This window comes from Pseudopodoces humilis, chromosome 7 (genome assembly GCF_049639895.1).
Source record: "Pseudopodoces humilis isolate 2021_Gansu_Grassland_sample_001 chromosome 7, ASM4963989v1, whole genome shotgun sequence".
Lineage (NCBI taxonomy): Eukaryota > Metazoa > Chordata > Aves > Passeriformes > Paridae > Pseudopodoces > Pseudopodoces humilis.
The window spans coordinates 7,095,681-7,110,132 of NC_142206.1; the positions used below are offsets into that span (position 1 = coordinate 7,095,681).

At 39.9% G+C, this 14,452-nt stretch overlaps 1 protein-coding gene across 4 annotated transcripts in view; it reads right to left on the minus strand.

The window, feature by feature from the left end:
• Nucleotides 1–1,564: 1,564 nt before the first annotated feature.
• Nucleotides 1,565–14,452, minus strand: part of TUB (TUB bipartite transcription factor) — a 145,687-nt gene continuing 132,799 nt past the window's right edge. For 3 of the 4 annotated variants that reach the window (XM_088058236.1, XM_088058234.1, XM_014257889.2), the window contains one exon: nucleotides 4,688–14,280. In XM_088058236.1, coding sequence (XP_087914362.1) covers nucleotides 14,147–14,280 — 134 coding nt within the window. In that variant the 3' untranslated portion in view covers nucleotides 4,688–14,146. The other variant, XM_088058235.1, reaches the window with a different exon arrangement.

The window sequence follows — 14,452 nt, forward strand, 5'->3', positions numbered from 1 at the left end:
AGAGCTGCTCATGTCAGGCCCTCGGTGCTGGGATAGGCTGGGGAGGGTGCCCGTGGCAATGCCACCCACCACAGCCAGGGCAACCCACAGGAAGGGCCTGTGCCACATCCAGAGTCACCACCCAGCCCTGTTCCATGCCAGCCCAGCCCCCAGAGCATCTGTATCCCTGGATTATGGGTCTGGCCCACCAACTGCCCTCACCAGCACAGCTCCAGGTGCAACTGTTCCAAACATACCAATAACCCACGTAACCTGGGAATCCAGCAGGTAGACACCACCATGGGAAAGTGGTTTTGTGTCCATCAGGAGCTCCTCGTGATGGCCATTGTTCTCCAGGTGGGAGTTGCCCAATCCTCTTGGCACAGCGTTATTGTGTGCTCCTAGAATAATTATGCTGTACCAGACATTTTCTCCCAGCTTTGCAAAAGCCAAAGGGGTCCCCTTTTCAATGCCAGGTCAATTTCCCATTGTTTCAAGCACTACGAAGGACTTGAACCCCCCTTTTACATGGAAAAAAAAGGAGCTGAACTCCCCTTTTCAATGTGCCTTGCAAGGGCTCTAATCCCTTACACTTTAGGAGTTGTTAGAGCTACCTTTAACACCTGTGACAGAGCTAAAGGCTTTCTGTTTCTTTGCAGCAAGGTGTCAGAGAGACTCAAGAGCTCATCCCTGAGGTGTCCATGGCCTAGGCAGCCCCTCCCCAGGGACCAGCAAGTGCTCTCTGAATGTAGCCATGGAGCAGCTCACCAGCAGCTTTCAAACTGGGATTCCTCCTGTTTGAATAATATTTCCTTTTCACCCTTTGCCTCAGCTTTCCCCTCTCTGAAACAGAAATGTCTGTTAAAAGGAGAATTTTAGAAAAGGACCATCAAACGTGTTGTCTCTAGCTTTCTCAACTATTAACTGCTCACTTCTACTAGAGAACACTCATAATTTGAAGGAGAGCTTAGCTGATCAAAATCAGGATTCTCAGAGAACTTTGATTAAGTAAGTAAATCAAAATCATAGGTCAGAACATCAGCAAAGCTGGGAATTTGTGAAAAAGCTCAGACGGATGCCCATTGCTCATGCTCCTTTACTTGTAATGCTTCCCACCTGGCAAATGAAATAGCTTCAACTTTTTGTTAAAGCTAAAAGAAATATCACATGTATTGTTAAAATGAAATATTATGATAAAACTAGATTTTAAAACCCGGGCTTCGTTCTACCTGAGCATTTGAGAATGGTTACAGATTGTTTCGGGCATTCCATGGGATCAGGAAAAAAGCAAAAAAATCACTGCTGGCCCCAGAAATACTCTAAAGAACATTAGTTATCAAATGGTATTTGGAAAATAGATAAATCTCTGAGAAGTTTATGACCTAACTCTTTGCATTAGTAATTAGTGTCCATATCTTGGATTTTTAATTTCCCAGCTAAGAATAAGAAAACTACGCTTACCTTTGAGAATACAGAACAAACTAGTGCAATAATCTTCTATTTAAATAACATTTATTTGCACATTTTAATAAAAAATAATAAAATTCTATGTTTCTAACCTCACTTATCACAAACACTGGGGAAGAGAAACCAGATAAGAGTTAGCAAATCATCTCTTTATCAGTGGTTTTATACTGACCATGTATTCCAAAGCAAACAAATGCAACACCAGATCAGACAGACTGAGCATCCCAAACACAGCTGGAAAGGTTGGTCTGGTCAAGTGACTTTTCTAAGCTTTGGAGCTCCATCGGTTTTTTGGAGGAGCACATATTCCTAAAGAGCAAACAGACACCTCTCTTTTTTGATCAGTGATCTTCCTGGGTTGGCTCAGTGCTCTCCTCTCTATTGGGACCAAACACCTGCCCAAATGCAAGATTGCCCAAACTATATTGTTCCTGACAGAGGAAATTGTAAAAATACAGTTTAAATGGCACTGGAAACTCCTTATGTTAAATAACTCCATATCCAGTGGAAGTAATTTATTGAGGTGTTTCCAACCTTGGGTAGGGAAAGACCTTGTTGTTTCAAACAAACTAAATAATTCTGCAGTGTTCTGTATTCACAAACACCGGAGCCTCTATGACACACACCACATAAATTATGTGAGAATACAAAAATTAGTCGTTGCACATACTGGTAAATAAATACATTTACTCCAGAATACCAAAGAGTTTCTTTAAAAAATTTAATTTGCAAAAGCACATTCTTGCAGGTTTATCTAAAACTCTCTAAAGTCTGAACAAAAAGGGAGATGCCTGACTACTAGAAACAGACCAAGACAGTTTTGTGTGCAAACAAGCCTGACATGTTACAGCTATGGGGGAAAAACATGTCTGGTTAAATGTTAGTTCTCACAAGTAGGTAATTTTTTGTCAAATTTGATATATTCCATTCTTTAAAAAGTCCACATAATGTAAAGAAAATATAGACCATAACATATTAAAATTCTACTGTATAACATCAGTTTATTTAAGAAAGGCAAAGAGATGAATCAGAAAATGCTTACTTGGGAGTTAAATTAAAAATTTTAATAATCTGCTTTTTTATTTTCTAGGGACAGAAACATTAATGTAGCACATTTTCTACTTCTTGAAGTTTAAGTAAACAAGTCAGAAACAAAGGTAATTTTTCTTTGCAGGAATATAGGCTCAACATATTCTAAAATGGGTATTTCTACAGCTGCTCCCAAACACTGGATCATTCAGACCATCATTAGCTGGATGAAGAGTGTTAGAAAGTACAAAATCAGCTCAGTGGCTACTAGGAACTCTCAGAAATGAACCACCTCTAGAGTATGTACCTTCTGAGATACTTCTAGAGGTGCAACAAATTACAAAACATCCTCCACAGACATTTTTTTGTTTTGTTTTCCTGTTCTTGAATATAAGAAATTGTTCAAAAAGGAGAAACAAAAGCCCTGGACTTGTGATCATGGGGTAGAGATTAGCTCACTGCGTGGATCAATCCCACTGAAAAGTCAGCTCAAAGGAAAAGTAGATGCTTCTCTGTAAAAATTCTCATGGAAAGCATGAGAGAGAACAACTTCTTGTAATCTTTTCAACAGATTAAAAAAAATCACTCACTCAATATGATTTTAAAAGAGGTTTCAAATAACTGACTCTTTTTAGAGACATTTTGCAATGATTAACCCCAAGGCAAATTAATATCATGGCTTATGCTGTCACTGTGAACAGAGGGGAAAAAAGATATCACCAAAGGAGTTTAAATCTATATCCATTTATATGTGTGTGTGCACAAACGTTTGCACATCTGAAACTGTAGAATGTTGGGAAAGTCATAAACTAAACCCATCCCACACTTAATACTGACAGTCCTGCTGGGCATGCATGTATGTTCCCTTTATACTTTGCATACAGCTGTCAGAGGAGCTGATTTTCCTGTCACTGAACACAGGATTTTAATTTGAAATAAACTTAGCTTCAATCACCAGAAAAAATGTTTATACTTTTAAGATAATAAAAATTATTAAAGCTCCAATATTTGTCTTTTTCATACATGTTTTTCAGTAATACACTGTAAGAGATTTGTTTCTTGCAGACCTTGTTTCTTAGGGAGACTCCCTGCATGATTTGCTAGTTCTTGTGCAGGTTCAATTCCGCCCTGTTTTATCCCTTAAATCACGGGCAAGGGTTTGTTTTTCTAAATGCTCTGTGGAGTTGCAGTAATGACATCACTGAATTTGGCAGCACATTTAATGGAAAAGGTGAACATTTTTTCACCAACAGATATTCTAGATCCCCCCCCTTTGAGTGTCAACAAGTCTTCATGGGATGTATGTAAGAGCAAACTTTGCCCTCCCTTCCAAATCCAATTTTCTGAAGTGTTCCTGCCAGCAATGCCCAATTTTTGTGATCCAGTTAAGCCCACATTTAAACAAAGACAAGAAGACATGAGGACTCTGGCAGGGACACACAAGTGTGGCATTATGGAGACACAACAGAAGTTAGAAAGAAACATTGGTTACAGCAGCAGGCTTGGGGTTAGGCCTGACACAGAAATAAATGGGCAAAAATGACATCATGAAGAAATCTACAGAAATCGCAGTTTAGATGAGAAACAAATGGTATGGGCAGAGTTCTTACCAACATTGCACAACATCAGCAGTGGCCATCAGTCTATCACTGAACACTGAAATCCATAATTCCCTCTAAGCAGTGCCAATCACGTTCCTGCCATTCCCAGCACATCCCAGTGCCCGGCCCACACGCTGGACTTCCTCCACATCTGCAAATGCAGCTTGTTTGCACTTGGGTTTGCTTCTCTGCAAGTGCACTCCTTGGATTCTGTGCTGCCTTTTTGTGGGCTTAGGGCTCAAAATAGCACAAGTATAACAAAAAGGTGTTCTCTGAAATGCAATGCAAACACAGGGAGAGTTCAAGTAAAGAGCCACAGGTCCCCGTTTTTGCCTTCAGGAGGAGCTCTTTCTTCAGGATTGGGAGAGCTGTAATTTAATGGCTTCGGTTCAGCATTTTCTCTGCTAAGCTTCCATGCACGTCTCTGCAGCCGTGTCCTCTGACTGGTGACAGACACACGAGGTAGGGGACAGCACACGGGGACAAACATGCACTGTGACAGAGCAGGGTGACAGTGAGCATGTGAGAGCTGCACTCTCCGAGATAAACCCGCTGTGTGTGCTTTTCTGACATGGCTTGCATGAATGCTAAGAGGGGCTCTCATCCTCCAGATCCAGGCAGATAGAAATGAAGAAGAAAAAGAGAAAGGAAGATTATTTTCTGAGGAACAAGCATAGCCTCTGATGGGCACTGTAAAATAAACCTAGTTCTACGGGCATCGTTTACATCACGCTCCTAGAGTCAAGCTCTGCTACACTAATAAAGCTTCCTGGCAGCTACAAAATCCCAAGTAGAAAGCACACTGTTGTCAGGAAGCTTAAATTCATCATACAGGTGGTAATAAATCAGAGAGTTCTGAAAACTACTGCAGTAGGAAAACAGGACCTGGGAAATGTGGCCTCTACCGTGCAGGTGCTGAGCTTTGAGGTGCAGTTCAAGAAGCCAAAAAATGTGGTACAGTAAAAGTCCTAAGTGCCACCCTGAGAGTGCAGAGGGGTGAATCCCTTTACATGTCCACCAGGGCTTGGTCAGAAACCTATTCAGCACTTCAAAATTCCCCAACAACCTTGAACTGCCCAACTTGATGAATACCCAGGTGGAAGATTATGCAACCAGAACTGAAGGCCGGCCTACTTCAAAATGAGAACATATACACAGGGATTTGACACGTTTTAATTCAGATATTTACTTTATAGAGCTTTCACTGACTTAGCGTTCTGGGCTGTCCCCATATGGAAAAACCTGCACATGTTTGAAAGAAGAGAAGGTTATAGATGGGATGGGAAAAAAAAAAAAAAAAGAAAAATCAGGGAACTTGAAGCAAAACAAGGAATTCCAGTAACACAGATAACCAAGAAGCTGAAAAGCATCTACCACCTGCAAGAAAGTATTTGAAGTGATACCAAATAGGAATTCAACCCTGTGGACTTTGTGCCATGTAGTCCAAAAGACAGAATAAACGGTGCTTTTGAAAACAGGGGTTTTTTTGGAAAGGAAAGAAAACCAACAAAAACCTTGTCATAGTATCACTGGACTCAGTAACTCTTGAGAATTCCTCAGTTAGAGCTCTATTCCACAATCAGCTTTTTTGAGATGACACTGTTAGAAATCTTAAGAGCACACATCCCCTGCTGTAGCTTTGCTTTAAAGCAGAAGTTAGAATTAACAGTACACAGAATTTCTTTTCAACCTACTTTATAAAATATTGAATCCCCAACTAAATACAACTAGGAATGAAATAGAGCCTCATTGTTTGTTTCATTGGGGTTTTTTTACTTATAAAAACTCTGTAGGCTTGATTTAAATATTTTGCTGAGCAACTTTTCAGTTCCTGACATTTGCTCAGTGTTCTCATGTCTATTTGGGGTGATTAATCATAAATTAATTTCCATGAAACTCAGTTTCAGTGCAACTTAATTGCCTGATGAGAACTCTGTAGTTACATGGTTTGGTTTTCCAGTATTCTAAAGTGAAACACTTCAGTCTTCAGGATGAAGCTCACAATGGAGACCCTCTGTCTCCTAGTGCTCACCCGTGGCAACAGCTGGGACAATAAGGAATAAGAACACTCCTGGTTGGCAAAAATAGCCTTCTGCCAATCCAGGCATACAGCACTAAGTGTCAGTGATTTTGTCTAGAAATCCTGGGGTTTTTTTCTTGGAAGAGTTTATATATTTAGTAACAAATACCAAATCACATGTAAGGCAGCCGGAAATGAGGCAGAGCCTTTCCTAGAAAACACGACTCTATTTGTGTTGAGCACTGGAAAAACTGCCCTTCAGAAAGAAATGTCGTGGTGCACAAACCAGCAGCATCATTAGGCAAAACCCAAGGAAAGCATATTATTATATAATATGCTGAGATAGAGATATATACACATATATATAATATAATAGCTATGTTATGTTTTTCCAGCAAGACTATCAAGCTCTGCTTCTACGACAGCTGAGGAAATTGCTGGAAAAAGCAGCTGTCTCTCAACTAAGCCAACTTGGTACACCTCTAACTATTTGAAAGACTCTTTTATTTCAGCTTAAACCACATCTTTGAAAACGTTTTTAAAATAGCTAAAAAATACTTTAATGTTTAAAGACACATCAGGATTAACAAAGTTCTACTTCTGGAAGGCCAGGAAATTCTCCCTAGGGAAGAGAACTGGATGGTAATAATTGGGTTATCTTCTGCTGGCCCAGACTGGAATGAAGACCTTGTGCTACGAGGTGCCAGGGCTCATAAACTTTGTTTATCATCATGTCCATCACAGGCTAGACTTGATGATCTTGGAGGTCTTTTCCAGCCTTACTGATTCCATGAGCGGTGTCCAAAGCCCACCCAACACACTCTGGTTTTGTGGACTGGTGAGATTTTCTGCACTGGCAAAATAAGTGATCTCATGTTGAAATCTTCCAGCACATCAAGACTAAATGTTAAGAGTACACTTACCTAGACAGTAGGCCTTTAAAAAAAAAAAAAAATTAAAATTCAAAGGGAGTGAAAATATTCCTGGTGTTATTTGGTAAGCCAGCATAGGAAAGGTACATGATTTCCTATGTGATGTTCAAGAGTGCCTAGCAGAATTAGGAAGTGCACTCCTGCCAGGACTTTGGAATTCTCATCACTTGGTGTGTCCTCATCACACTGACAGATTGCTGCAGTCACAGGCTGGCAGTCTGCATGGAGCTGCAGGACCAGAAGGTTACTATAGCTTACTGAATCTCCTAAATGAGAGCTCAAGCTTCAAATCAAGCTTAAGAAAAGAAAATTTTCAACAAATAATTTCCTTGCAATTTCATCCAGGCTGTAAGCATTAAACTTAGCTAGATTTTAATGTTATATTTTATAAAAATGTTTATAAATTACATTCTGTTATTTTGAGAATTACACTTCATAAATTACTGACACTTCTAATGGCATCGTGCCAACTGGGACAGCCTCAGTAAGAAGCCACAGATACTGGGTGAAATGTGAGAAACACTGTAAACATCCCAGCTGAGTATAAGGGTGGGCAGAAATCATGAGGCTCGTTGTTTTTAAATCAGATGTGCATGACAGAGTCAAAGTGGGCAGTAACAACACTTCTGAGCAACTGAGTCACATCCAAGGGAAAGAAAAAACCAAAAATACAAAAAGGCAATTTGCAGCACAATTGCCAAGTGCCTCAGTTTGCTACATGAAAGCATAAATAGGTGACTGCATTAACTGAACCTCTGCAATGTGTTCAGGAATAATAGCTGTAAAACAACAGATGCTGGGAAGTAAAACACAACCAACAGCACACACTGTCAGAAGGAACAGTGTATCAGATGGTTTGTCCTTACTGGTTTTTGCTGCACTTTTGGTAACCAAAAATAACACAAGGTAAAAAAAAAAATGCAGCCTCACTTAAATCATTGACAAGACTTCCACAGGATTCAACAGCATCAAGATTTGATCCTAAGAGATTGCTTAGGATGTGGTTTCTACATAGGCAGCAGAAAACTTCACATTCTGGTTGGTTCAGGGAGCATTAAATTGTGTTCTGAGCACTGCAACACCACTGTCATCTACCAGCCTCAAAGCACTCCTGGAAATCCTCTCAGCAGAACAGAGATGGACGCAGCCAGGCCAAAAACCAGGAGTTCCATTCAGCTCACTGGAGCTGAGGCACAAAGAGGTTCCAAGATTTGCATAAAGTCAGACTCTCTGTTGGGATTAAAGCCCTGGTGACCCCATCCCCAGGCCTGTGTTGTGTCAGCCTAGAAGACTGTGTTGATTTTAACACTGATTTTTACTCTTCAGGACCTTTTTTGCCTGTACCCAAGCACAGACTAGATCATGAGTATTAAAAGTACTTGTGAGGTTCTGACTCTCAAGTAGGCCTTTGTTACAGTTCATGTGCTTAACAAGCTTTTGTCAGAGTAATTTTCAAACTGCCATTGCAGACTTAAATGAAACCATGATAAGCTTCCAGTGTTATTGTATAATCCAATTATGATGTTAATAGGGAAGGTTTCTTCTCAAAATGTAAGCGTAATTTTTCTGAACAGTGTCCTCTTCTTAGAGCCATTCAGGAAAACAGAGTAGTGGCTCCATTAAAGAGTTTCAGGAAAGCCACTTCAAGTCTTCACAGCGAAGGTACAGATAAACATACCCTTACTGAAAAAGGGGAATCGAAAATGTATAGGCAGTTAAATAAAATACAACATACAAAATAAGTTTTAATGCATTTTCATCCAATATACAGGCATTTGTGAGTATCAGCTACTGAGCTATAGTTCATAGCAAAACACCAAAGCGTTGAGATAGTTGTGCAAATTGTTTTCTTAGTTCCTTGGCGAGCAACAAAAAGAACTGAAGAATATCTACAAAATTAATTTCAAACACTTACAGAGGAGAACCCTGGAAGGTACTTTTTGTACATGAGGAACAACAGGAACCTGATTTCATTAAGTAGCACATACAAGAGAAGCCTGCACCTACAGTTAGATTAACTCTACTGCAAGATTTATATGTATAAAACTACTTTGTTCTAGTAATCAAAATGAGGCCTTTTGAAAAATCTGAGTCATCAGCCCATAATTCTAATAAAGGTGACTGCTGTGCTGTCCTTAATTGCCAAGCAAAAATATCTGCTGGTGAGCACAGGCTTCTGTAAAAGCAGGAAAAATTATGTTTTAGGAGAGCAGTGGGACAGTGTGGGGCAAATAGTTAAGACTGCCACAGGATCAAACCCAACATCTTCCCTCTGACACTTGCAATACATTAGGAGAAACCATCTCTGCCCAGAACACCAGGCAACCCCCTGTCTTGTCCTACTACCATCAACAAAGACAAAATAATCTGATATTGGTCTAGACTCATCATCCCTTCAGGGCAAAAACCCTCCTTTCCCCATCCTTGTTTTATCCTTATGTGAAATTACAAATTAATTAATAATAAAATTTGTAAAAATCTATGATACAAGAACTGAGAATTATTTTCCATAGTAAAGAATTGATTGATTTTCTGATTTTTTTTAATGGGCATCACCCAGATAGGAGTAAGATTTTAATAGGAGAAAAGTAGGTCTAATGCCCAATACTTTTAGAGAGCTCACTGGTGTCTCTGCTTGCTTAAAGCCCCTACTTTGTTCACCACAAGGGAGCAAAACCTCAGAAAGTTTGAATTGGTGGCATTGGTTCCCCATGACCGATAAAACTCTGGTGTCATTTGACTCCACAATGAAATTTTTCAATTGTGCAGCCACCAGATTTTATTACAGAGCCCTTTTCACTCCAGCTCCTTTCAGTGCTAGGACCTCATGAGGACAGCCAGTTGGGAACTCCAGCACTATTGTAAGGCAACTTGAATAGCAAGAGATTTGCCCAGTAATTGTTACAAAAACCATTCTCACTGATTTCTTAACAGCAGAATTTATAACAAGAGCCTATTACATTACTGTTTTATGTGCCATATATTATCCTACAAAAGGAACAGAGTGATGTCTAGCTTCTAAAAAATAAACTATTTTAGGCCACCAACACAATTCAGCTCTCAAAATTACTTCCAACCTTTTGGAAAAAAAAAAAAAAGGAAAAAAGGAAAAAATAAGGCAGCACTACAAAGGGAATCTAACAGCCTGCCTCCAGGCTTGTGGACAGCTCTGCTCACTGATTTGTAACCAATGGTTTGAAAACTGAATGTTTACTGAGAAAAATTTTGATTATATTTTAGGCAAGCTTTTTTATCTGCTACCTTTTAATGTGTTAATTCACTCTAATGAAAAGCCAAAGGGCCAAATACACCCCTCTGATAAGGCTTCTATTGTAGGAGCATCACTGAATGTGCACCAAAGGCATTATTCATCTGTGGAGAGATCACTGAGCAATATTGTCAAACACTTCTGAGTTGCACATCCTTGAAGAGCAGATAAAGGAATTGTAAAGAGAATGAGAAGGAACAGAACATCAGAGATGAAGCAAATTAGATAAAGGGCCAGGAAGAAACTGTTTGATGTAAACAGAGTGACAAGTTAGATTAAGAACTCTCATTAAAGCATGCAGCATTTGCCCATAAGCGATTCAGGCAAGGAATTTGTTTACAACTCTGCCAAAATCAACAGCAGATGCAAAAAATCATCAATATTGGGATTTTAAATAACATTAAATCTACTGTAGCCAAACATTCACTAAGACTGTGTGAAGGAAATACACAGCTCGAGGCCACTCTGTTCTTTGTCACACTGAGTAAACAAGGTTATGCCCTGCTGCATGCAGGCCCAGCAGAAGTTACTAACAGGAGAGTACCACTAACTACTCCTTGGCTACTTCAGCATGCACATGTCTCTGAAAATACTTACTAGTACCAAGATTTTATTACTGATGGGGAAGAAAATGTAACTTTGTGAGGAAAATGTAATTTCAGGTATGACTCTATGCTAAGACAGAACCTGGTTTGACTTTTCCAAGTTGGGAGGACAAAATTCAGAGATGTGCTGGAAAGCTTGTGGGTATCACCCTGCATGTGACCTTCACCAGAAAATATGCAGCAAAAATTACCCATCAGAAATTATATAGATTCGAAATTAATCTTTGAAACTGCTTCCAGAGCAAATGGTAAAGGCCAAGTGAATAAAACCCGGTACCTTGCTCAACAATAGTGAGGAATTAGGGTTTTAGCAAAGGGCATTAGGAACAAATCCTATTCTAACTGAACCAGATTTAATGAGAGTTCCTCGCTCTTAGTCCCAGGTTAACATCCCCCTCTAGTGACCTCGATTTATTGTGGGCAGTTTTTCCCTCAGCAGCTCGTTGGCTGATGGCCCTGTACGATTCTGTTAAGATGATGGGAATTTGAGCCACCACTTTCCTCCTGGCATGGTTACAGGTTAAAAAAAAATACCTGGCTGGGAAGAACATGCAGTGAGAGTGAAGTTACACAATGTGCTGGCAGCAAAATTGTCCCAAGAAGCTGAACTCGCAGCCTTTCCCCAGCCCCTCATTCTCACCCTTGTGCAGGAGTTCACTGCACATGAGTTTCCTTTCATGCCAATTCCCTGGGGGGGTCATGACGTGAGTCAGACCATTGTTATGATCTGGGTTAAAAATAACCCTTCCTAAACCAACTCCACCACTAAAGCCAGCAGATTGTGTATTTGCACCACGGGACACTCAGCTCCTTGACACAGTTGTGCACGGACAGAAAACCGTGTGCCACTCTGTCAGAAGTAAGCGCGCGACTGGCGAGGCACAGAATTGAGGCCATGCAGATTCAGCCATTCCCGTGCTGAGAGTTCTTGAAATCCACATCACACCTAAACACCAGCACTGGGAATTTCTCACTGGTCTTGCAGTAGTCCAAACAAAAAAATTCTGGTGGTCACTGGAGCTAGTTTTTAAAGGCTGACATGAGGTAAGCAAAGGCCTAAGGGCCTGCTTTGTTAAATCCGAAGTGAGGTGACAGATGAGGATGTGAAACTGTGGGAAACCACCAGCTACAGAGAAAAACAAAGCACCCATGTGCAAAGCCAAAGGATCACCCTGCAGCTCATGAATCAGCACTTCGATCATTCACCGAGGGAACTGATTTCTCTCAAACAAAAGGTGTCTTTCCATTTTTATACCATTGCATGGAAAGGCTCCTTGCAAAAAGATGAGAGGGGGGGAAAAAAGAGACAGAGCTTCCTGTTAATTTATGATAATATTTGACATGCTGAGTCTATCAACAAAACAGTCTTTAAAGCCAGCAGACTTTCTTCCCATAAGTTGTTTGAAAGATTAGAAAAAATGCTGGCAATTATTTATTTTCATCTCTTATCTCTTTCATTTCTTATCTGAAATTCCTTTGTCTGTATACTGGGAAGGAGAGCTGAAGGCAAAGGTGAAGAGAGCATATTTCTTTTGTTAGTTGAAATGATGCAGTCCAAATGGCACAAACTTAAGGAGAGCTTTATGACCTGTCCCCTACAGTCAAAAAGGGTCTGTCAACTATGAGAAAATCAGGCTTTATCTCATTTTTACATTGCATAATCTCTGGTTGTGCAGTGCAAGAGTTTATAAGGAATAAAAAGGAGGGCCTGAATATACACAGTATAAAACACAGCTACTACTTCACTCACATTTCCACACCCTTCTGGTGAACATATAAATCCTATTACTCTGTGTGCCATTCTGGACAACACTGAACAGAACAATGGCAGCAAGACCATTATTTTTAAAGGTGCTGTACAATGTGCTTTTCAGTTGCAGCTGCTGGCTTTTGAAATGTTCAGGAGAGAAGATAACAATGGTTTGTTCTATGCTTGTGTTTTGTTTTGAAATTGTATTTGTTTATATATTCCAGATAGATCAGAAAATAAAGTAAATTCAAAATCTGCACTATTTTAAGCTATTCTGTGTCCTGCCAGTGTCTCACCTGAATGCAGCATACACTAGATTTACCTAGAAGGATTTAGCTCAGTAGCTGGCACGTTTACATCAGAGAACAACATACACAGTTTCAATCGATTTCAAGCATTCTTACAATGGGAAATAAATATGAAAAGTGGTTGTTGCTCAAAGTTCAAAAAATGCGATCAACAAATTGTAAAAGCTCAAAAGGCCAGACAAATTTAATAAAATATTTCCATTTACCTTCCTCAGCTTTACACAGCCTGTTCAAAATAATAAGATTCTCTGCAGAGTGCCTTTATCCAATTGTTTATATCACTTCATACAAAATATGTGTTTGAATTACCATAGCAATACAAGGATATAAATTCCCAGCCCACAAAATGCCAAATTCAACATAAGTTATGCTTTCTTGGCATCTAGATGTTTTCCTTTTCCCTTTCTGTACTGCAAATACATTTCCATTTGAAACAAATTAAAAAGCATGTAGATGTTAAAACATAATGACAGCTTAGAATTCAAGTGACTTGTGCAACATTATTTTGTGCTTTCCACTTCTCCATTTCCTCCTACTGCAATTAAAATTCATCATGCCTTTTTCTACGTGTACAACAGCAATGCATCAAGTTCAGTCCAGCAGAGGTTTTCAACCTTCAGACTCGGCTTTACACTACGTGAGATCCTCGCACAATCAAAAAAAAACTAAAAAAAAAATAAAAAAGTGCATCTTTTTTCCTCATCTTTCTCTTATGCTGGATGATGTGAAGCTCTGATTAGTTGATGCAGGAATGCAACCTTGAGGTACGATTGCAGCCTCGGAATGATTCTTAAATGTAAAAAGAAACTTTTGGAGCGCTCACGCCCTTTCTGGATTTTAAAAAAAGACAGCACTGTCATGGTGCTACTGGAGCCACGGTACAGTACATCATGGCACACATCCATAACATAACCAGGGACACGAGAGACAGCTCCTATTTAAAAAATCTCGATGTCACGTCCAGAAGAATATGACAGGGAAAAAAAAAAAAAAAAAAAGGAAAATATAATTTCCTGAATGTCCTGAATTTTTAGAAGATTCCTTTTACTTTCTCTTCAGCAACAGAGTGGTCCTCCACAACTGCATTTTTCCCTGACCTTTTTAGTATGGACCATAAGCGACACCAGCAGGAATTGGGAATCATATGGCAAACTGCTTCCTTCGAGAGGATGCTCACCCACGCCCCTTTACTCACAAGCCAGCTTGCTGTCAAAACTGGAAAGGGCAATGGAAAAGGCTTGTAGTGCACACATTGGGTAGTTGTAGTCCATGGTGAACACGTCCTCAGCCACGCGGCCAAACTGCATCACGATGTAGTCAGCTGCAAGAAAGGTGAGAAAAGGCAAAAAGCATTACTGCTGTTTGCAGCCCTCGCTACAAAAGTGTGCATCCAACACCACGCTCTGTCCCAGAGCAACGAAATACCAACCAAACATGCTCACTCATCAAACTTCACAGCACTTATTCATGCAAGTGGGTGTGCTGTTAGCAGA